We start from the raw sequence: 25,273 nt of genomic DNA, 5'->3' as shown, positions 1-25,273 counted from the left end.
CTGATATATTTTTAATTTTCAACGATTATTATGAGAAGAGTTAAACCGACAATGAGTTACCAACAGAAAATGTGCCTATTAGACGTCCTGGGGATGAGACTCAGCAACGTACTATCTTTGTGGTGCGTTCAGGAACAGCTGGGAGAAATCCTACTGATTCTTCCTTCAATATATTAATATTTTGCTGGAGTAAAGAAGTTGAATCAGTACTGAATCAGTCTGTTTCCACACAAGTATCTGAGAGCACATCCACACGGAAACGCTCTTTTGTGTAAACGCACATTTTTTTGGATTGTTTTGGCCGATCGTCCACACGGATCCTGTAAACACAGTGACCTTTTTTGGTGTGGGCCGCGAATCCGCATACTTTCCGAAACGATGCTGCCATCGCCCCGCCCCTCGACCTCTAGCCTTCGACTTCTGAACCCCGCAACGTCTCATAACAACAACAACAACAATGGCGGACTACATGCTTGTGTTCGTGTTTCTTGCAACTTACTCGCCTTGTAGTCAAGTGTGAGTCGCAGCAGCAGTTCGACCTCATTATCGGTCCACAAAAACGATTCTGGTTTCATTGCTCTAGCCATTCTCGTCTTCTTCTTGTTGTGTTTGGTGTCTCCATTTACTGTCTGTTTGTTAGTGATGGCTTGGTCGCGAACAAATCAGTTCGAACGAACAACTCTTTAACGTGAACGAACTGACCTGATTCCCCATTTCACTTCTGTCTCTCGTTCGTTTGTTCGTTCTCCCAGACTAGTCGCTGTGTTGTTCACTGTTTAGTTATCAGAGTGGTGAGGAGGACTGAGAGCCAGCCAATCGTATGCTGGGTCTAGGACACTGCCGTCGAATTTTAGCCAATGAGAAACAGGAATGCATAGCAACCGTTTCCATGAAAAAAAATAATAAAAAATCATTTCGTTCGTAGCTCTCGTTCTCGTTCGGTTACTGATTCCTCTCCTGTAATTCTCGTTCAGTCAGTCACGCGGTCTTGGCTAGTCGGCTTTAGCTGTTACCTGCTAACTGTCGTGTTCTCTAAAAGCACACATAATCATGAAGTTGCAGCTATGTATTGGCCATGAACTACAGTGTTATGTTGACCGTTAGCGCGATTGTTTGAGAACGAGGAGCTGAGAACTGTTTGTTACGTGATTCACCGCTGAACGACATTGTACCGGAAGTGCGACTGAACAGACGAACGATCGAACGAACTACATGAACGAGTCATCCAGCCGAACTGACCGACGGTAACTGAATCTCGACATTGAACAATGAAATCCACCTCTACTGTTTCATTACAGCTCGCGAGCTTTATGCGCATGCTCCGTCTCTTCTTCTCCGTTTTTGGTGAGTTTCAAGCGCCACCTATAGGCCTGGAATATGAACTACAGCGTTTTGAGTCGTTTTCAGTGGATCCGTCTGGATGCAGTTATTCTTGAAACGATGCCGAGGAAGACGGAGAAAAAAAAAATTGTTTTGGTACATGTGGACAAGGCCTAAACCTCTACTGGAGGAAAGGCTGTGTGGACGTTTGCCACCTCTGGAAAATACGGAATAATGGAAAAATGTAAACTTTTGACTTGTGAGATTTTCACATTCACAGCTCTCGGTTGTCTCTACAGCCTCGACTACACACTTAAAGTCTGTGTTGGACAAATTAAAAGCGAATGTGAAGCTGCACTTACACCAGCTCCACTAGAGATCGACCCAAACAGACGAGTGTTGACAACTGAGAGGAGATAACTGAGAAGATTGAAGTGCGAGGCGCCGACGTGTGAATTATTCAGATGTGTTCATTGTTTGTAGGTGTGTTTGTCTAAACTGCACAGATCTTTCACAACACACACACACACACACACAGATCATAAATACTGCATCGTTCCATCGCTTATGGGAATATCACAAAGATGTTGACATGCAGCCGCCCACCATCTGTGATTTTCACCTCTTAGAGAGAACTCGAACGGCGATGAGCGGCGCCGCTTCTTGGCGAGAGAACACAACAAACTGGAGGATCAAAGGAGTTCGGGGGTTGTGCCAGAGTGAAATAAGATTTAGCCGAGGCGAGCTTCATTTTGGATTTCATTCATGGGAAAAACCCTGGGAAACACACCAGCTACCGGGCAGCGAGGATCGAGGAGAAGTAAACATCTTTACCAGTTTAAAGGATCCACTAAGGAAAGTGAAGCAAGTCCACTAATTTTACACATTAAGTGTGTTTACAGGTCTTCAGGAGTACGACTGCACATGTGAATAAAGTCTTTTGTAGCTACTGAGGAAGCTGCATAATCTGATAGACGGCCTCCAGTGAGGTGCATTGTGGGTAGTGTAGGCACCAGGCTCCGATCACACTGTTGGACTCAGTATGGACAATTTATAATGAGATAATCAGAATCACTGCAGCAGATCCAGAGATATCATCGTTTTTAATCCAGGTGTTCTTCTTCCTGTTTATCACCTGTCGCCTACATTTCCCACAATGCAACTCTAATGTGCAAAATTGGTGAGACAGCAACTCAACACCAGGCTGAACAGCAGCGTTTCACTTTCCTCCACCCGTTGATGTAAAGATGGACGACAGATCCTCGAGAGGTGAAGCCGAAACATCTGGATCGACCTCTGCAGAACTGCTCCAAACTAAAAACAGTCAAATTTTTCCCAAAGATGATTTCTGATTTATTTACAGGGGAAGGGCTCCCTACAGGGCACTTTATTAAGTTTTATCTACCATTGGGGCGTCAAAGAGGGCACTTTAACTGTGTTTTTCATGGCAACAGGCCCCTCGATGTACTGAGACACCCTGGAGCACGCTCCTACGTCACGGCCCCACCACAGAAAATCAGAAATCCCTCCGGCAGCATCCTGTTTTTCTCTGAGGTGCGGATATATTTAGTTTTCTGACAGGTGTAGGTGACAGCCGCGGGGAAACAAAGAGAGAGAGAGAGAGAGTAAAGCAGAATACTTTTATTAATTCAGAAGAAAACTCTTCAATAAAACACTCTTGTCCTTGTTAGAATCTAAATTATACAAGCGTTGAGGTATAAACTTGAGATTTAAGGACCTCGGGCCCTGGTATCACTTTCAATGCATGCACACAAAAAGACAGAACAAAACAATTTCCTCTCGTCTTCTTATGAATAAAAAATAAGCTGTTTAGTGCATCTGCCTGTTTTTTTGTTTATCCTCCCCCCTCTTCCTCTTCTCCTCCACCCTTTCACCCGCCAGGCAGCGTCTCAGAAAACATCTCTAACACTGAAAATGTGGAGACGGACGGCTGCAGTAATGCGTGTTAGATTGAGATGACCTCAGCGGCGGATGTAAAGTGACAACGCAGCGTTTGACCTCATCTTTACACAAACAAAATGAGTCGCTCTGTCTAAAACACGAGAGCAGGTTTCCTCTCAGCCGGGAGCAGCAGTCAGCCTGTGATTTACAACAGGCGGATGATTTAAAGCGAGCAGAAGTAAACCAATCGGATGAATCAATAATATTTGTTAACGCAGCTTCCAGAGCTTGGAGCCCTCGCCTGGTGTTTGGTCACAAAGTCAATGGGTGGAAGTCAATTATGACGTTACCTTGTGTGGGGAAAAGGGGGGTTAGGTGCGTCTGGTTTAAGTGATGACGGATGGATTATCTGGAAAAGAGTCGACATCGTGTTCTGTCTCAATTTAGGAGCGATATTCTGCGCAGGTCTAATGAATCGAGCTGGGCCGAGACAAATGAGTGGAAGCAGGATGAATAGAACGAGCTGCTGTTCTTTGTTCGTTAAAACCAGAGGCGGAGGAAGTATTCACATCCTACATGTTCAGATCTTTAAAGTTATAAGTCCTGCGTTCAATCCCTGCTTCAGTGAAAGGATGGACGTTCTCTGGTGTTTTTAATATCTGTAGATGTTTCATTTTAACTCCTTTATGTTCTGTTGGCTGGTTTAATCTACAGCAATGCATCATATTCTATATATTGTGTTTGTGGCACAGCTGTCCTGTCAGAAACACGCTTTGTGGCTTTCAACTTTTTGTGTGGTGGCAGGAAATCACAACCCGATCAGACAGTAGGTGTGGGTTTTGGTTTGTTATTCTTAGCAGGAGAAAAATCAACTGCTTGCTGTAAATGACAAATGTTTTCCAGTTGTCCGTCTGTCCGTCTGATTCTTGTCAATGTGATTTGTCTATCTCAAGTACACCTCGATGGGGGATTTCTTCAAATTTGGCTCAAGAGTTGGAGGACGAAGTGATGAGATTGTGACGGTCAAAAGTTCTTTGTTACTCTCAACGTTGAGGCCATTTTCATTAAATGATAGATGGCAATTTTGTGTTGTGGTGATTGAAGATGGGGAACCCTAACATAAGTCTGGTTCACATGAGTTTTTAAAAAAAAATACACCGCTGTTATCCAGCTGCTCTCAGTATAAGCTAGATACAGGGTTCGTACACATTTTTCAAGGTCAAATTCAAGCACTTTTCAAGCACTTTTAAGGGTCATTTTTAAGATTTTCCAGCACATTATTGCTGTAAATTGCGGTAAAATATGTATCTAAAGGAATATATATACTTATGATTTTTTTCTTCACTTTTTATCACAATTATGTACATTGTATTGTGCTGTAAACATCTCAAATTATATTCTATAATAGCAAAAACTTCAGAAATTAATTATCCAGTCTGATCCCAATTTTGTGAAAGACACAGAGTTATAATGTCAAGCACTTTCAAGCATTTAAACTAAAATCCTTGAAAACCTTGAAAACACAACATTGTAATTCAAGCACTTTCAAGGATTTCAAGCACCCGTACGAACCCTGTAGATAGAAGTAGCAGCCAAGCAAAATGTCCAAGAAGAGTATAAATTCAATGAGAGACGGGAACACAAATACATGTTTGTGCTTCATGGAGTCAAGCTGGTATCACTTCTTTGTCAGGAGGCGGTGGTAGTCGACACTTTGACTCCAAACACAGAGACGTGCTAACTTTAGCCACCAAGAAAAGAAACAGACAGCCCGACAATCTGCGACGTCGACACAAACCGCAGCAGCAGTGATACGAGCGCTGCTGAGGCCGTAGAAACCGTCCGATCTTCAAAGTCTTTTTCAGAAGATATGCAAAGACGTTTAACCAGAAAACAGGCTGTTCGCAGAGTCAGCGTGTCAGCAAAGACCAAGTCAGGGAGCTCGTTAATTATGTAATATGAAATCAAGTAGATTCGTCTCCACCGTCGTACATTCACAATCAGCCCTCTGAGGGGAAACACAACGCTGATAAAAATTGAGTTTGACACCTCTGCAGCAAACTCTATTTACATATTCAGAGATCAGAGAACACCGTCAGCTATACATAGAACGAGCCGCATCACAGCTCCATATCATTAATGACCACACTTCTTCTACATGGGGGTTTTTATTAGGCTGCATTTTCCTTCACCGCTCCCTAAAAATCTGTTTGTGTTCGCTGCTCTCTGTTTTCTCTCTCTCTCTCTGTGTGTCAACATTTGCTTGGTTGTTCTAATGAACTCATTCTCCCGCTCTGAAACTCACACAACAGACTTGTTCATGTGTACAGAATGAACCGCGAGCGAGCTTTAAACTGAGAGCTGTCCCGCGGGAAGGGGAAGACCTGAGGGGGGAGCGGTTTCTGTAAAGGATGACTCGGTATGAATCCCATTGATGCTGCAGACTGTAGAGGCTAAACGCTCACATGCATCTGCAGCAGGAGAGGCTGTGTGAATACAAAAATCTGCGTATTAGAGATGTGTGTTTGTTATTTACATGTACAGCTGGATTTATTCTGTCTCCTCTATCGCCACCCTGCAGGCAGGCTGAGAAGAACGGAGGCTTTAGGAGGAAAATCCGAGGATTTGTCTCCCTGAAATGGCTGTTTTTATAAACTCGTGATCATCCCTCCATTGTAGGCCGCTCACGACTCCTGCACGGCTACGAAATCCACCGATATGTTCGTGCATTAATGTTTGATTGGCTCGTGTGTCTATTCTGTTTCAGGATTTTTTAAACTGTTTCTGCTTTGCATCCCTCTGATCCTCCTTTCTGCATCGGGACGACATCACAACAGGGATTCTGCTCTAAACACACTTTGATTAACCGAGATTGTGACCAGAGCGTCAACTCGATTATCTCAAGCACGAGATGAAGAATCCGATAAAAAAAAATGGGAAGATAAGAGAATGTAAGACTGGATGGTTCACAAAGTCTGCAGGAAATCAGAACTATTGTCTCCTCTTTCTAAACTCTTTGATGCTATTTTTAGTTTACAGTGTGAGACAATCGATGGTCTGCAGCGCGGGGAGGTCGAGGAGCTGCAGAACTGAGCGACACTGCTCGCAAGTGGACGACTCGAGTCATTGCAGAAATATGTGCAACACTCCTACGGTTCCCTCACAGTGCTGTCAGTAGATCACGTGGGTTATTTTAATAAAACTTTGCTTCACAAGACGTCCCATTTGCAAACGATGCCTAATGACTCAATCTGGCTTCCTCAGGTTGAATGTTGGAGTGTTTGAAGAATTTATTTCTAACAGCTTTTTCCTTCTTGTTGTGGCTGAACAGGCGCGGCAGGTTCCAGGAGCAATTCTCTTCAGGTGGATTGAGGCTTTTTGAAGTGCAGAAATGGTTTGAGAGCTCCTCAGGCTGCATGTTGCTTTTCACAGCGGGAGCTCGGACTGAGCCACCACCACCACCAGCGCCTAAAAGCACACAGTTTGTTGGAGTTGTCGAGTTGGAGCTCTGATTCTGATAGACACATCAAAAATATTTCCCACATGGTGAAATTACTGTGTCACTGTGACTGAAGCCACTTTTGAATTTCTATTTTGAATTTCTCGGCTCATAAAATGTAGTTTTAGAAGCAGAGATTCTTTATTGTATACATGTAAAACACTTGCTGTGGTAACATGAACAATATTTCTTTAATATGATTGAAATCATTATAATTATTCCAACTTAACTGCTTATAGGGACCATAAATGAAGTGATGCAATGTCAACATGATTCAGACGTTGATATTTTCTTATTGAATGATTATCAGAGGTTTACACCAAACTCCTACATCTGATTAAAAAGTAATTAAGATCAAATATATTTAATCTAATATCCTTGTATCAGATTTTCTGTCAATGAAATTGGTAAACTAGAATTGTGTTGTTCTTTTCTGCAACATCTACTGCACGTTAAGTTTCTATCATCTTTTTTATTATTCCTGTTAAAAGGTTCTGGTTTTTGTTCCTCGATATAGCAGTTTTTTCCTCACTCAAATCGAGGGTCTTAGTGTGAATTTGTGATTGTAATTTGGGGCTCTATGAATAGAATTGATTTGATTTGATTCGACCAGGCTGCATCGGGTCAGACGGGTCATAACTGAGATGGTTGCACGAGGTGTTATTATCATTGGGAGAAGCTTTTTTTGGTATCACTGAAAGTACAGTGGATCATATATGAGACAAACAAAAGACTGAAACTTAAAATAATGTGATTCTTTTTATTTAACTGTGTTGTTTTAAGCCAATAAATTATCACCATTCTGCAATAGAATATAAAATATGCATGGATTTTTGTTGTGATATCATTGCTGCATTCATGCGTATGTTGTATTTGCCTCTGAGTTGTCGTGCAGTGGGTGAATAAAGGTGCGTAAGATCAAAATACTCAAATAAAGTTGATTAAATTCACCCCACATTTGTATTTAAGTGCGCTGCACTCGCTGCAACATGTTCTCTCGTGCTGCCTGCAGAGATTCCAACACTTTAAAATGACTGTTCATGTTTTAATGTGTAACCAGGAGGAGACAGAAGGCGCACATCGTTAAACTGGAGCATCGTGGGGTGATTTTCAAAGACATTTCAAACAGCAGGTGGAGCATTATCTGGAAGAAACATCTGAAGAACTGCGACATTTTGAGAGGCAAATTAAAGTTTATGAGAAAGAGGTGGTGGTGTGTTCAAGGACCGTCTGAATACTATCAAACTCTTGAAAGAACAAATGAATACGTATAATAAATGGCTAAATAAAACATTACATTGAAAGACATTAAGAGGGTGAGGACCTAAAGCTCGGGACCAGATGAGAAGAGGATGCAGATGTTTCTCCATGGCAACTAAAACGTTGCCATGGAGAAACACAACTAATGGAAGCACGTTACAGCTCTGCCTGTGGAGCCTAGATGTTTATTTGGAAATGGCTGAGGAAAGTGCAGTTATATAGTAAACAACATCAAAAGAAAATGGAGCGATCAAACAGGATTAAAACAGAGGAATCCAGCATCGGCAGGCAGCAGAGGATCAATCATGGATTTAAGGAGGAAGGAAAAGTGTTTCTAATTTAATTTAATTTAATTCATTATTTAATCAATTTCATTAATTTATTCCTTCACTGTATTTATCAAAAACGTTATTAAAGTGGTGGTTAAAGGTCACATCTGTCGTTTGCGCTTCCTCCGCCTGGGGGCAGCACCGCCTCTGACGCGCTGCTCATCTACTGCTTTTACACAGACGAAGAAGAAAACGTTTCCGGTGCAACAGCTAGGCATCAACATGCCTACTGCTGTGATTATGGAGGAAAATTATGATAAATTGTTAGAGCAGTGTGAAGCTCAAGAGCTCGAGGTAAGCGTTGAGTCGCTCCGTATCATTGTGCCAACAGTAATTAGTGTCTTGCAGGCTGCCTGTCTCTAAAGGGATGTGTAGAAGAGTTAAATGTTTCTGACAGTTAGCTAACAGTTAGCTAGCTCATGATAAGTTCAGGCTAACATTGTGGCTAAGAAGCTAGCCTGACTTTACTCCTCTGGCGCTAGTTTCTCTTCTAAACACTGTTGAATTAAGCGAATTAGGAGTTCGCTCGTAAATGAGCCGAGAATCATCTTTATTTTGGCAGATTTAGCATCTATGTGCTGTTACTGCAGCTAGTAGCAGATACTAGCTAGTTAGCTAAGAGCTCTTCGTTCTGTTGGTAAACACAGCTACAGCTAGCACTTCTGTGTTGTTTTATAAACATTCCACAGGTCGTCTCACTGTATGTCAGTTAACATTAGGACCGACTGTTAACTATTACAGATATACGCTAGTGATCTTGTTTGGGATCGATGCTATTACATTAGCAGGAGCTACAGAAAATAATAATACTAGCTAACCGGCAGGCGAAAACAGCACAATCTGTATGTTAGCTCTTATTCATTAGCGAATAATCGTTTAAATATGCGACACAGATTGTTTATGGGAGCAACAAAAGCTTGTGTTTCTTCTTATTTTCAGCTTCAAACTTTAATGTTACACCTGCATGTATTTTTAACAGGCTCCAGGGGGCATTGCAACACCTCAAGTCTACGCTCAGCTGCTGTCGCTTTATCTACTTCACAATGACATGTAAGTCAAGTCTGTCTGTCTGCAGTGGTTTATAGGTTTCTGTGTCATTATGGGGGCATGGACCTGCTGTATGCTCCACATTTTGCAAAATATCCTGCTGTCATGCTTCCAAACAAACAGTTGGGATGATGTTTTTTCTCTCCAGTTTTCTGTGATATTCATATTTTAATGCAATATTACATTTAATCCACTGTGTATTAACCTCTCATCTGTGCAAACCTTGTTTCTTACATGTATTGCTGTGCATACACATAAATTCATTCAAATACTGCAACAACTCTGGGGCCATAATCCACGTATTCCAATGCTGTTTTTCCACATATTATCCGGCTGTAGACGTTCACTAGATGTTTGAGTACTGTGGCTGTTTTTGTTCCTATGCGTTTTATATTTAATTATACTTGTAATGGTGTCTTCCTGTACTGCACTGATCAGGAGTAGTGCTCGTATTCTTCACAATTATAGGAAAGGATTTCTATACTATTCTATTACACACATGCAAAACAACAGCCAAAGATAATATCCAGAAGTAAAACCTTGATCAGCAGTTATAGCTCTAAAGGTCACCTCTTGCAGGTGTTGCAGCTTAAACATACAGTCAGGCTTCATAATTCATCATAATTTAAATGTCCCTCAGAGCCATAATCCATCTGCCTTGTTTGAAGTGAAATGACACGACCTCCTTTAGCTGCTAGAAATAGTAATACCTTGAGTGAGCGTGTTCCCACAATAGCTGACTGAAATGGATGGCTTTACAAATAACACCCTTGGTTTAGGTAATGAATACATGTGTGGCACCTGAAGTCTCACTGAGAACTCGCTGCCTAGCTGTGATCTGTTGCTGACTGCACCCGTAACTTTATTATTTGTCTTGTCTAACTTGTTAATGTGGATCCAACAGGAATAACGCCAGGTATCTCTGGAAACGGACTCCCCAAGCAATAAAATCGGTAAGCATGCCCAAGCATATGTAGATGCTGTTAAGGAAATGCCACTAAAACTATTTCTGTGTAATGAATGTCATGTCCGACTACTGCTTGCTATTTCTTGCTTGTTTCCAAATACCATCATATCAACATGTGATGTTAATGTCCTGATTCTAAACTGAAACTTATGAGCTCAGTAGATAATAGAAGTGTGAAGAGTCTGAAGTCGGCCTGCACAAACATTTTGGAACAACTAACATTGCAATATTTTGAGTTTTCTATATGTATTGCAACATGGTTTATGGCTTTCAAGTGTACGATAAGAAATATAATAATGACAATGATAATAATAATATTGTAAGAAACTCAAAGTTTATATTCCCTAATTCCTACAAGGAGACATAAATAGGCGGTTCAGTATGTTTGCGGTGGAACCTCCCACTTTATAAATAGAGACCAGGACAAGGACTTGCTCCTCTCTGACTCCATAAACCTTCACCTCCTTCACCTTCAGCAGTATCATGATGAAGAAAATGTTTGGCTAATCAAAATGTTACTGTGCAAATACTTAACATGATTTAAAGCCTGTAGTTCCTTAAATCGTCTTAAATTCTATAAATATTGGGCCTCAGATGTTATTAATAAGTCTTTACATTTTATTTATGAGCTCTTAATCACCACAAATATTTTATCTTATTGTATTTATCCATCTTTTAATGTCTTTTTGTTAACTTAATGAGTCAAGTCCACATTTCAGGCGTAACAATTGATTAAAGCTGCCTCTGAACTTAATACTGTCTTTTTACTCTATACTTTAACTTCATTGTATAATAACCGTATTTCGATACAAAACCATGGATGAGAGGTGAAACATCTTCAGGAAACTGAACGTCCGGTTGTAATGGTGTACGTAGAATTACAATGACCCGGATGACTGAGAACCTTCGGCAACATCAACGTTCACATCGTTCTCTGGTTAAATGAACTGAACGATTGATTGCAGCTCTTGCTTCCTGGTAGTTTGTGGCTCCGGTCAAACTCTTAAATCCATAACGGATTGACACTTTATAAATAGAGGGCTGGATAAGAACTCCACTCCTCTTTGTCTGCTGTCTCCAAACACCCTCAGCTGTGAAATAACGATTAATCGTAATCAGTTCATAACTCCTTGACAGATGAGAAAAAGACATAACTTTGTAAACATAAAAGTATTTGCCGTATTTAAATGCACATGACAAAATGGAAGCACTGTGTTCAGTAGCTGAAGTATTTGGGTGTGACTGCTCTTCATAGTAGAATTGAAACCGCTGCCTCGTCAAGTGTAGCGTGCTGTACATATTTGAGATGCTTCTCCACTTCTTGTGTACAGGCGAACCCTGAATTAACAGCTATTTGGGCCGTCGGCCAGCGCATTTGGCAGCGAGACTTTCCAGGGATCTACACGTCCATCGCAGCTTTCCAGTGGTCAGAGAATATCCTCCCAGTCATGGAAGCCCTTCGAGGTAACAACAACAACAGTCACGTCTAATCCGACATTTCGCTCTGATTACTTTACATGCCATTTAGCTGTCGAGATGATGAAAACACTTGGAGATAATATTTATACGCCTTGCACATTTAACTGTTGCAACATGTCCTGCAGGGGCTCTGAAGTGATTTAAATATTTACATTTCGTCTGCAAGATGTGGAGTTGGAATCAGCAGGGGGCACCAGCTGAGCACAGTTTTAGCTATGATGCAATCAGCAGCCCAGGAGAAGTAACATGTTGGAAAATTAACGCTGAAATTAGCTGTTTTTATCACAGCAGTGTAACATGGAGGTATGATGAAGGCTCATTCTGGTGGACGAAACGCGATACTTTGAATGAGATGTAACTTAACGGACTCAGACGCACTGATAATCTTTCATAATGAAGCTGAATATTTGATTGTTTGTGTTGTGACTTGATTTCATACGTCACCTTCTTACATCAAACCTCCCTGTTTGAAATTATTTACATAATGCTCACGATCGTTGGACATCAGCGTGATGTGGCGGTTCACTTGTGTAACAGTTTAAGAATAGCTGCTACCTCATGTTTACTTGGTGTTTATCAGCCGCGCATGCTGACGTACAGTTATGTCATGAGACACTTGAGTGTGATAGTTTCCTCATAGTGGCCGTGGAAAGATCGAGTGTGTTTCAATCAAAATACAAAAATGTTCTCCTTTAAAAAGAGTTTTAAAGGCTGTTTAGGCAGCAAAACTTCCCATAAAGAGACTGTCTAAATGATGATGATAATGTTGAGTTTGGTATTTACGTTATTTGCACCAAAAATAACATTTTGCAATATAAAAAAATCGGATCACAGGCACCTGGCGAGTCCCAACTGCTTACTGGCCATGAACTTTAGCCTTTAAGATGAGAGAAATAACAACCAACAGATGTCACAAATGATTAGAGTCTAATTGATTATCTTAAAATGTCTAAAAATGTCCAAAAGTCCCAACATACATTTATAAATAAACAAAGAAAAGCAGGAGCATTTTCAAATTTGAGAAACAAAGAACGTTTGATATTTTTTCCTAAAAAACAAGTGACTTATGTAATTAACATAATCATCAAAACTGTCAATATTCTTTTGATTAATATCGTTGGTTAAAAAATTATGTTTTCAAAAGTACATGAAAACAATGAAGTAACTGTGTTTTCTGTAGTCAACAAATAGCATTCTAGGTAAATGCTGGAGATCAAACAGTCAAAACAACACTCGAGTTGCAGGATGTTGACATTGACTTGTTTACCATGAGACTGAGCTGCCTCCTCTGAGACGGTCACATGGACCCTGGTTGTCGCTGCCTGCCCACCGCTATCACTGCAGGAGGGTAAACAGTGCCCACTGGGACATGTGACACATGCAGCGCTGGGTAGGTGGGGGCCAATTCTTTGAAAAGATCCCAAGGCAGCAAGCCGGCAGGAATGTGTGCTCTGGTTGGTGGGAAGGATCGGGTGTCACCAGCTGTGAGGGGCTGGTATAAAGGACGGAGCTGCGAGCTCTCCACCAGAATAGATACCAGCATTTCACCAGCAACTGCACACACTGGGGATGAGTTCAGATTCTGGCCTCTTTGAAACCAGCTTTTAGTTTTCTCTTGTGAAATATAAGGACATTTACTGGTCTAATAGTAGACAAAGACTTCTGCATTATGGACGTCCAGAGGACAGGATCCACCATTCGGCCCCCGAGCCCCATGGATAGCCTAGAGAAGCAGCTAAGCTGCCCCATCTGCCTGGACATGTTCACCAAACCTGTGGTCATCCTGCCCTGCCAGCACAACCTGTGCCGTAGCTGTGCCAGTGACCTCTACGACTCACGCAACCCATACCGCTTTTCTGGTGGCGTCTTTCGCTGTCCTACCTGCCGGTTTGAGGTTGTGCTAGACCGCCATGGTGTGCATGGGCTCCAGCGAAACCTGTTGGTAGAAAATATCATCGACATCTACAAGCAGCAGCAGGAAGGCAGCGGCACTGGAAGCCCAGAAACCACCCTGAAGCCTAAAGAAGGCAAAGAACCGATGTGCCAAGAACACGAGGAAGAGAAAATCAACATCTATTGTGTGACCTGCCAGGTACCCACCTGCTCTATGTGCAAAGTGTTTGGCCAGCATAAGGACTGTGAGGTGGCGCCTTTAGCAAGTATTTACCAGGCTCAGAAAGGTGAACTGAGTAATGCTATTGATACCCTGGTGGCTAGCAATGGCCGCCTGCAGGCTCTGCTCAACCAGATGGAGGATGCCTGCCGTGCCGTGCAGGACAACGCTCAGCGTGCTAAACAAGGGCTAGCTGAACGCTTTGACCTGTTGTATGCTGTCCTGGAGGAGCGCAAGACCATTCTGCTTGAGCAGGTCGGTAAAGAACAAGATGAAAAGGTGGCAGCTCTGCGGGCGCTGGCCCAGCGTTACGGTGAGCGACTGCAGTCGAGTACAGAGCTCACAGATACGGCTGTGAGGGCGTTGGAGCAGGGTGGTGCTGCTGAGTTCCTGTTAGCCTCCAAGGGCCTTATCACGCAGACCAAAGATGCAGCCAAAGGCTCGCTGGGGGAAGAGAGGCCAGAGCCAGGCTTCGAGAAGATGGACCACTTCACTCTGTCAACAGAGCACGTTGAAACAGTCCTGTCAAAAATGGACTTTGGAATGGTCGATGATGATGAGTTTGAGGATGCAGAAGATGAGGAGGAAGAGGAGGAGGAGGAGGAATAATGAAAAGTGTTTACGGACTTGTAGGAAATCATCTAATGTGTGCTTTTGAAGGTTTTTGACACAAGTGTTCATGGCGGGGACTGATGTTGAAAGAAATGTAAGGTTACGGTGGATGTGGGCTGAAATGGCTTGCCCCTTTCTTTCAGTGCAATATTTAAATTCAACGTCTCATTCGTACTTTTTCGTAACTTGTTTTTATACTTTTGTACTTGTAAGCCATTTGAATGGAAAATGGGTCTAGATAAATGTAAATACGGAATGTCTGAAGATTGATTACACATCATTTTCCTCAAATGTAGCTTATAGAAATGTATTTTTCTCACATTGTTTAAAGGTTTTGTTGAATTGGCGGTCAGCTGATCTACCTGTAATCACCCAAATCTGTCTTTATTGGAACGTGGAATAAAGCTGCATGAAGTTAACCATCATTTTTGCTTTATTGCTCGACAAAGAAAGAAAACAAACGAAGATCTGATATTATTTTGGTCGTATGGAGTTTCGTTCGGGGGCTTTCCATCAAATTCTCCCCCGGTCTGCTGCTGCTCTTACTTGGCAATATACTGAATTTAAAAATAAAAGCCCTTGCCATGTCCTGTCTGCTTTGCCTTTGCCGGTGAAGAGTGGGGGGCTATTTTTAAAAGGTGAGAGGGTGAGAGATGATAGCGGCCCTGGAATAGCCCGTCAGGAAAGGACAGGCCAGATCCTGTTTCTCCTCCATAAAATATCCCGTCCTCACACTCATGGATGTCTTGCTCAGCAGCTCCAACCCCAACTGCACAGTGTCAGAAGGGCAAACTGAGAAAGGCCGGTCCAGTTGCCACACGAGTCATCTCCAAACGGTCAAGAGGCCAGTGGTAAAAATACACGACTGCCTGGGAGGTGGGAGGTGGGGGGTGAGGGGGGGGGGGGGGGGGGGGGATTACAAAAAGCCCCTTCAGATGACCTGCTTGTCTGTGTAGGGAACATTTGCTCAGAGACCTCATTTCTTTTCCAATGTGAAGCCAGTCCAGGTGCAGGAAAGTTGTTCCAACACCAGAAGCAGTTTTTATTAAGTGTGATCAGTGATTCACGTTTGAACAGATGGCAGTTTTCTACTGACTAGAGAGAGAAAACAACCTCTCTAGTTCTGTTTCAATGACAAAACAATCATAACTCATCCATATTTCTCTGTAAGCACCCCATTAAAGAAGTCTGCTTTAATCATCACAGTGCTTAAAGAACAACTAAATGACTCCACGAGCATAACTTTGATTGAAACCAGACCAAAATAAAACTTAAGTACCTTCAAACACAATGGATGCATAAACACAGCCTGACTGAGTTTCCAGGTTAATGTTTCTCCTCCTTTTTTCCTCCTTTTTAGACGAGTGCAATAACAGGGAGAACAGGAAGCTCCTTGGACGGCCGAATGGGAAAGTGCTCTTGACAAATCTCCGGCCTTCCCCTCACAGCTGTCTTTTCTCATCCCGCTTGTTATTGTTACCGCCGCAACAGACCGGGGGCCGACTGTTGGTACACATGAACCGTTGCTAGGCTATAAAACCTGAAAGGCCACAACCCCGAGGCTTTTACGTGACAGCCACAGGAGCAACAGCAGATACATGCCGGTGTACGTAGCCCCCGCGCTGTAGTGACGGCCCGGTCTCTTAAAGTTATCTCCACACACTGCAGCACCACGTCAAGTCGAGCCCGGTAAATGGGGTCAGTCGGTGCGTGCCGATAAAGACTCGAGTGGTTTGTTGTGTAAGCACCTCACAGCGTCCATGATTCATTAACAAGATCTATTATTAATTATGGAAGAAACAATCACAATCAAATCAAAAAGTTCGTAACAACAAAATGCCCCATTTGGTTCAGAACACATCCAGATGCTAACGGAACGTAGAGGCAGACAAACCAGACTTTAATTCACAATAGCTTCATTTTATTTAAATCCCAAACCGACTTCTGTGAGATGTTGAGTTGCTCGTGATTTGTGTGACTTCATAAACTCAAACACACAGAGTTACCAGCCTTAAAGAAAAGTTCACCCAATAATGGAAATAGAGTCATTATCTCCCCATATCCTCTCTGGAAGACCGGAGATCCCAAACTGATTTGAGAAGACATTGTTTGCACCCTCTTTCAAGCCGGAGCTTAACTGTAACTGCTCAGGATGTAAATAAAGTCCTTTCAAATCAATTTGGGATCTCGTGGCTTTCAGAGACTTTGACGAGCTGAATGGAGCCGTTTCACAAGGTTTTATTGTAATGTTGTAGAACAAGTCCCCAGCTGCTACTTCAGCTGAGTCCTTCGTGCTACATTTACAGACACAAACAGAACAACCTGTGTTATAAAATGAAGCGCTGATGATGAATTGTGGCGAAGGCATCAACCTTGCTCTGCTGTGAAGCTCCAGAAATGTTTGGTGGACTCTTAAACTTCATACGACTTGAATTTTACTGTCGACCTCGAGCATCCATTTGACATTTTACCAAATCACCTGTGACCTGTGAGGATCACCGCAGAGTCAAACTGCCCCGTCACTGTTGATTCATCGTCCTTCACAGTTTACAACCTCCAGCACTGTTACTAATTAGCAGCTGTGTTTACAGGAAACTTAACTCTTCAATTCCTTGTTAAATTTACAGAGTGAGCTGCTGCTGCTTCTGTGCACTGTATGCACTTTAAATAGAAGCAGACCGCAGCTGTAGCATGTGCTCCACATGTACCTGTCTGATATCATGTGTCCTTCACAGAGAGCACGCGACAGAGGGCGTACAGTCTAGTGGCCCAGGCGTACACTTCCATCGGGGCAGAAGACTTCGCTGCCTTTGTGGGATACTCCGTGGAAGAGGCAGTAAAAGGTGAGATTGAATGTACACCTCCTCAACCAGGGAATGTTTTCTAGTAAAATAAGAACAGCTGTAGCATTGCAGTGTTTCCACAGGGGCGTAATGAGGTCAATTTGTATTACATAAGCTTTAAAAACTTTGCTGACGAGGGTATTTTCTTCTCCTTTCCCACCTTCTTTGCCCAAAGGTGTGGTGAGCCAGGGCTGGCAGGCCGACCCTGCTACCAGGATGGTGATGCCCAAAAAGCCAGGTAGGTGGCAGTGTCGCTCTTTGAATTTTTATACCCATCATCAACCCCCTGTTCTGTCTCTCTTCATGAGTAACTCTGCACCCAGTGTCTTGTTACTATTCCTCCTAGATTTTATTACACACATAAAAATGTTGAGAGCAGGGATTTAAGAGTGAATTTAATCTGGATGAAAGATGGCTGACATTTCAGATTTTCCTAGAATCTCTTGAGAGTTCTGATTTGGTAAATCACTCTGATCCAGTTGCCATAATTCCAGCACTTGCCTCCATCTGTTCCTCTTCTTCTCCTGTGCTCCCTGATTTCATCAATTTGTTGTTTTTTTTTTAATCGCGTCATCACACGTCCTCGAGCCCAGAGAGTCCCTGCATTGATGCATCTCATTAGAGAAACCTACAGATTAATGTCGAGGAGGAGGAGGCCGCGGCCCGTCCTCCGCTCTGTAATCATCGGACGATGCTGCTGAAGCATCTGCTGCACACATGTCCTGCACAACACGCTAACCCCACTCACCAACCATCCTCACGTGTCGGCTTTTTCCGCCCCCCCCCCCTTTCCACACCTTAACATTGCCTGGTAATTTTGGTCATAGAGTTGATCTCACACAGGAAATCATTCTGCTTGGGTTCAAATGTAAAGTGTGTGTAATGATCTCTAGGCTGAATGTCTCACATGTTTCATGGGGGAGACTCTGTAGGTAGTGTTGTTAAACAGATCGGGGGAGGCGGGAGGCGGCGAGGTCACTTGAAACCAGCGACCTGCTGAGTCTCTCTGAGCTGAGGCACGTGGGCTGTGGCCGCCGAGCTGAAGCCGGGGAGATGCAAGAAGATCGATAGCACTTGGCAGCACGAGGAATCCCCGTCTGACTCAACTTCTCCTCTGTTTCTTTCTCCCCTCGCTCTCTCTCTCTCTCTCTCTCAACAGATCCTCCCCCCGTCTCATTGGTTCCAAATGAGCAGCAGTTGGCCAGACTCACCGACTACGTGGCTTTCCTCGAGAACTGATAACCCTCCACAACCACTGCCACCCATTTCTTTTTCGCTTGCTTGGTACAGAGGGGGAAGACACGTTTCGGATAGACTCTTCCTCCTTCCTGCAAAGACCCACTCCCTCGTAGAGACGTACCAAAAAACACACCCACCATCTCGCATGAAAGCTGCAAGCTCTTCTCCAACACCTGCATATTTATGTTCAATGACTAATATAAAGCTTCCCCCTGTTAATTCGTTGGTCATCTCTCAGACGCACTGTTGTATTATATTATTTTAAGCTCTCTTGGTCTCATTATGGGTCAGATTCTGAAGGAGGTATTACAGGAATTATGTTTCCCATCGCTGTCAGTATGTTTTTATCAACCTAACAAACCCTTCGCTCACAACACAAATGCAGACTAGCATGTACAGTACGTCCGTTCTGTTTCAGCACGCAAAGGTTGCCTTGAAACTCATTTGTCAGGTTGTAGAAGTCTTGGCGTGCATGCATCAACGTGTGGATTTCAGACCTCATATTTTGAAGTTTATGTTTTGACTGGTGAATAAATATTTTGCTGTTTCTAATTCCGTGCTATTTCTTTTATTCAAGAGTGCCTTCACAGGGCAGGCTGCGCTCAATCAAGGATGAATAATAATGTTCGGCCTTCGGGTGTTTTACCACGTCACTATTTGTCTCACATGAGAATTAGAACAGTGCCTGGGCTCCATTAAACACGTGCATGAGTCTGTCCACACGGGACGGCATTTCTGCTGCGGCACCAGATCTTTCTTCGTGGAGTTTGCCTTCAATAAGGATCAATAATGACGATCTGTGACATATTCTACAGATCTAAACATTGAGAGCTTAGTGAAGCATTCTTATGCTGTCGATATGACTAACCACACTGCTGAGAAATTCACCTGTGACGCAGAGAAATATACACGACTCCAAATCTGTAGACGGCCTCATGCAGGCTGTGTGGCTGCTCTACCTTGTTGACATTGTTGCTGAAATGATAAACAAGAGGATCAGTCATGCAGCGACTGGTTCCTGGGATCAACATTTCAACTTTTAGAAACATGTGCAGTGTAAGAGAGGAGCACATGCTGTCTGGGCTGTACCTGGAAAAACATGTTGTGCTGGTGACGTGTTGTCAGCGTGTCTCGGTGTGATCGGCCAGTCGCAAGTCACACACACGGGAAACTACAATGATTAAAGCCGCTAAATACATTTAGTACTGTACTTACATTCTTGAGATGCCTGTATCTATATTTTCTGCTACTTTATACTTCACTGCATTTATTTGGCTACCTTAGTGACTAGTTATTTTGCAGGTTTCATGAGGTTTCAGAGCCAAAGTAGCACATCTGTATATTATTTTATTAGATAATTGGATCAAAGAATACTTATTAAATATAAATTAAATATTGAATCAGATATTCTGCTTTTTTTGATTATCAGAATCACTTCTTTTAGCCTGATTGACGATAAAAATATCAAAATTAGCATTATTGGCTTTGATGCAATGTAATCAGTAAAGTAACTAGTAACTGAAGTTATAAATTGAGTGTAGTGGAGTAAAAGTACAACATTCACAAAGCAGCAGGAAATGGAAATGCTCCAAGTAAAATGCCTGCTTCAAAATTATAAAAGTATAATACTTAAATAAATCTACTTAGTTACTGTACTTTATGCTTTCATACATATAAATATATGTTATCTACTTTTGGTCGTAGTTTTGGTACTTTTAATATCAGATACGCGTATAAGAATTGTTCATATTGGTGAAATTTAACTTTATTAGTATTATGTTTTAACCTTTACCTTTACCTTACCTGTGCCTTCACCTTTACTTACCCAAGTTTGACTTTTGGGTACTTTCTACAACACTAGGGAATCTAATAATGCACGAGGAAGCACATTAATGCTGTTACAGCACAAAAGCACATAATGTGACTCAGAGCTGTTTCGGTTCAAACATGTTCACCTTAAATGCTCTGGATATTTAAAAGAGTTGCAGTTACATCCGCCTTGAAGTCCCGGCCCTTTTATGCAGAGATCTGAAATTGCTTTATGCTATTTTGCTTTAATTAACATCATAAAGAAGTGGTGGACATTTTATTTTGTAAAGGCGTGTCTGGCTGCCAGCTGTTCATCAGTTCTACAAAATAAAAGTCTGGTGGTTATTGTATTTTGTTTTGTTTTTTTCTGTCCCGACTGCATCCTGTTATGAAGAGGAATGTGAAACACGCTGCTTACTTACTTTGTAGTTATTTGATCTGCGGTGTAGCTCGACATTGAAGGGAAATGACGGACATTTGATGTGATTTAGTGTGAAACCACGTTCATCAGGGCCATCAGGGTCGTTCTCTGCGTGTCTGTGGAGGCGAGGAACTCATTTATTTCCTGACATGGTTGGCTTTGTTTTGAAAATAACACATTTGAGACGACCGCACACATGAAGAATCGACTCTCTGTTTTTATTAGCTGTGTTTGCGCTTCTTTCTTCCTTTAAATCTATTTAAGTGACAATCGAAGCTTCGTCTTCAGATATGAAAATGGAAATCTTTATTTTTGATAAAGCATCTTGCTGGTTCAGATTTCCCCTCTCCCTATATTTAGACATGATACAGCATATGTGTTTGTGCATTTGCTGTATCAACACGTGTTGACTCGACCCATCCGGGCATGTGTTGAAGCAGCATTGGCCCGCTGACAGACGGCACACAGCGAGCCAGGATCAGTCAGCACGAGCGTGAGGAGGTAACTGATCCTGATCGCTCTGCTGTCTGTGGCTCTGTTGACCTCCACTCTGTCACAGCGGCTCTAAATCAGAGTACAGCAGCACATGTACACACATACATATAGATACATATATATATATATATACACTTATCTGACTGAAGAAAGGCTGAGCTGAAGCTGCAAAACCAAAGTTACATCAGATTTTAACATTTAAACGAGAGTCTCTCCATGTTAACTGAAAAGGTGTCAGCAAAACTTTACATCTGATGTTAACAAGAAGTGGCCGGGTAAATAATGCATCCAATTAGTTAAAAGTGATGTTATTAATGAGACATCAAATGTGCATTTTTAGATTTATCAGATGTATAAAGTAATCTTTGAAGTGCCGTCATGAAAAAAGACAAACTGTATGTAAGCTAATGCAGAGGCTTTCTACCAGGATGTGAATGTAAACAAACATTGTGATTTGCGTCACATAAGTGATTATAATGCACAATAATTAAGCAGCAAAGTACCTAGAGTCTGAAGTTGTCATATAAATGTAGTGGAGTCAATGTATAAAATGGCATTTTACAGAAATACTGAAGTAAAGTACCTCAAAATTGTACTTAAGTAGAAAACTTGAGCAGTAGTTGGATTCCTGGACTGTGTGTCTGCACGGTTTATTGAATATATAGTAAATATCAAAGGGATAAAATAATTCCTCAGCGCTTCAGATGGACTTTAAACATTTTATTGAGGTTTGCACACTGACGACGTTCATACACACGGCTCCTGTTCAGCATTAAACTCCGGACATCTTCAAGGAAATCAATAAAGAGAACACGCTCATTTGGAAACTCTGATCTTGTACTTCATGTGGGTATAAATCAGTGTTGCTGCTCTTTGAACGCTCTCAGATCATTAATACTGAGTAACCCGATGCTTGTGGATAACCAGCGTCGTTTTACAGGTCTGTATGATATATACAATATGTCAGGGCCGCGTTGTGAAGCAGCTGGAGGAACGCTTTGAAGCGAGGACACGAGGTCAGGCTGCAGCGTTTTTTACTGCTGCGGGACCGGCAGCGACTTTAATAGTCGCATGCTGGTTGGTTCATTCGAGGCGCGCGAGGCTTTAGACTTTCTAAAATCGTGATCTCTTCTTCCAATGTATGCATGAGCTGTATGTCTCAGCCTGGAGGTAAAGTTCCCCTCGGAGGTAAACAGCGGTAAATACTGGCTCTCGTAAAGGCCAAAGGTTGCGTAGAGGTCGGGACTTCTGCGGGACAGAGTGCTGAGCTCCGGTGTGATTTTTCATTTTCACAGGTCGCTGCTTGTTTGTGCCAGACGTTCTGTAATCGATGAACCGAAGCCTCTGTTGCAAAACCAGCCTCATCCTCGCTGAGTTTCTCACAGCTCACCATACAAGTCTGAGTCATTCACATGTTTCCACTCCAATCTGCCGCCTTTCAAGTGGCTGAGAACACTGTTTTCTATTATTCCTACAATTACTTTTGTTTGCAGTGAGCCTCCAGACAGATAGCAGATTTTAGAGACGATTAACATGAGGATGGAAGAAACGGAGAAGCAGAACGTTTCTCTTCATCCCGTCTTTCCCTCTTTTTTTGTGGTATGTTTGAGTAAAACAGAACAAAGCTCTCGGGATCTCAGTGACCGAGTCAGTGTCCTCTGCGCAGATGCTCTCAGCGAGCCGGGGCTCTTCTTCATGAGGTAATGTTTTCCAGGGGTCAAAGGTTGACGTCTGCCTCGCCTCACGGAACATGCCACTGACATGATGTGACAGAGGCCGGTGAGGGTGGTGCGCGTACAGATACGCTAAAGCATTTGTTTTTCACCCCCACCCCCTGACAGCATTGTATTGTCTGTCTGTCGTGTAGCTGCGGGCTGCATCTGGAGCTGTTTGTTCTGTTTTTTAGCCTACATTTGTTTACAGTATGGCAATTTGGTAACTGTTAAAGGAAAAGTTCACCCAAAAATGAAAAGAAAACACCTCCTCCTTATGAAAATCATCCTGTTTTAAAGTTTTCTTCAGTATCAAAGTGATCTGAGGATTCAGCCAAAAAATAAAAATGCAGTCAGTATCAACTCTCCCTTGCGCTGACGGAAAGTCAGGTGAAGTTGTGAAGTCCACAAAACATTTCTGAAGCTTCACAGCAAAACAGCGTCAGAAGCATTCTCCCAAACAACTGATGCAGAAAATATCAACCAGAGGAAAACAAAACATGAGTAAAGGGTGCAAGTCACATCTTGTTTAATCAGTTTTAAATCTCAGGGCTTCTGGAAACTTGGATTATACCAGATAAGATCTGTTTAAAACAAGTCTCCAGGTACTGAAGTTGCTGCACTGTTTTGCCGTGAAGCTCCATAAAATGTTTTGTGGATTATGAAACTTCACCGACTCTCCATCACCATGAAGCCGAGTAGATAATGACTGAATTTTAATTGTTTGGATGCACTGTTCCTTTAAAAGTATGCTAAATTACCCACTTGTATTCCTGTTTGTAATGAACCCACGTATGCAGAGATAACTATCACTGGATTACTGTGATGCTGAAGAAAACATAAAAATGTGATGGATTTAAAGTCGCTCCTGCAGTTCTGAGGAGGAGGGGGAATCCTCTGAGCAGATTTACGGCTCCACATCTGCGCGCTCTGATTATGTTTTTGACCTATGATTCAGAGAAGTCTGATGAATTTTCCGGTAAACTGCAGCAACCGGACAGTCAGCGTTTTTTTTTAAATGATCTTTATCGCCTCCGTGTGCTGTGAATCACAACCACGGCTGCTCCTGACCACCAATGATGAGCAGAAGAAGAAGAAGAAAGCTCTGAATCTAAAATATTCTCATGTTTATCATTTGTTTTGCGGAACATTGTTCATTTAGAGCTTTAAAATCGCTCACATGAAGTTTTAGCAACACACTTTCTGGGAAAATGAATGAATTGGCACATGATAGTATGACTATATATACATTACACATCTATAATCTATTATCCTGACATGTGTTTGACAATGCAGATTATTTATGAAGTTGACTTTGTGCAGCTTGATGACACAGCTGTTCTGTCTGTGTACATCAGGTGGAGATAAGGTGGAGAGGTTTCATCCGACAGGAAGTTCCCGAGATGAACCAGCAGGGGGCGGCGTCCACTGACAGTCGGTGTGATCTCAGAGACGTGACACACACTGCTCTCTATTAGCAGATACTAAAAATGCATCTTAGAAGTTTATAAAACCTTCATCAAACGTGGCAATATTTGGATGAGAGGAGAAAAAGCTGATTTCCTGCTTTTTCCCCCCCCACCATCCACATTTTTTTTTTTCTGGTGGGGCTGGGCGGGGGCGGCGTTGTTTAAAATTTTCATTAACAGCAGTAAAAGCTCCCTCACATCCACAGAGAAAATGTTTCCATGTGGGATGATGAGTCATGAGCATGAGACCGAGAGCTGAGTCCAGGAGGATGTGGGAGACTGAAGAGAGAGAGAGAGAGGGTGATGAGAAAAAGAGGGAGATGGGAGAAGAGGAGGAGGAGGAGGAGAGAGGTAGTAACGAAGGGCCAGTAGGAAACCAAGAGAAGTGGGTGGGAGGAAGAGTGAAGGAAGCACTGCGGAGGCTGCAGGAGCGCCAAGTGGATGAATATCTGCTGCAAAGCGGATGTCAAACAAAGATGGAGATAGAGAGTTCAACGCAGCAGCTGAGGTCAAAGTGAATTTTCCAGCGAATGAAAAAACAAAAAAAAAAGTTCTGTAAGCACAAAAACGTGCAGCTTTACGACACGCTTTACAGTTTGTCTTATTAAAACCCAAATCCAAACACATTCAAGTTCGTGGAAGCATAAATCACACACGTTTGGCCTGAAAACTTTTTTTTTTTTTTTTTTCCACAGAAAAATAAAAGGTCCTCTCTTGTACACAGACAGAAAAACACAAAACAAATCTGCGCAGCATC

General features: G+C 42.4%; 2 protein-coding genes across 2 annotated transcripts; both read left to right on the top strand.

Moving 5' to 3' along the window:
* Positions 1 to 8,442: 8,442 nt before the first annotated feature.
* On the top strand, positions 8,443 to 19,162 carry cops8 (COP9 signalosome subunit 8). The gene is made up of 7 exons (XM_030429002.1): positions 8,443 to 8,604; positions 9,290 to 9,360; positions 10,262 to 10,310; positions 11,656 to 11,788; positions 17,264 to 17,371; positions 17,547 to 17,609; positions 18,531 to 19,162. The coding sequence occupies exons 1-7, from the start codon at positions 8,533 to 8,535 to the stop codon at positions 18,608 to 18,610; spliced, it is 576 nt and encodes a 191-aa protein (XP_030284862.1). The 5' UTR covers positions 8,443 to 8,532; the 3' UTR covers positions 18,611 to 19,162.
* LOC115588390 (E3 ubiquitin-protein ligase TRIM63) lies at positions 11,823 to 14,951 on the top strand. Its single transcript, XM_075488182.1, has one exon. The coding sequence runs from the start codon at positions 13,473 to 13,475 to the stop codon at positions 14,523 to 14,525; it is 1,053 nt and encodes a 350-aa protein (XP_075344297.1). The 5' UTR covers positions 11,823 to 13,472; the 3' UTR covers positions 14,526 to 14,951.
* Positions 19,163 to 25,273: the final 6,111 nt, after the last annotated feature.

Source organism: Sparus aurata, chromosome 9 (assembly GCF_900880675.1).
Source record: "Sparus aurata chromosome 9, fSpaAur1.1, whole genome shotgun sequence".
NCBI classification, from domain to species: Eukaryota; Metazoa; Chordata; class Actinopteri; order Spariformes; family Sparidae; genus Sparus; species Sparus aurata.
This window is presented reverse-complemented; position numbering and strand designations above follow the sequence as displayed.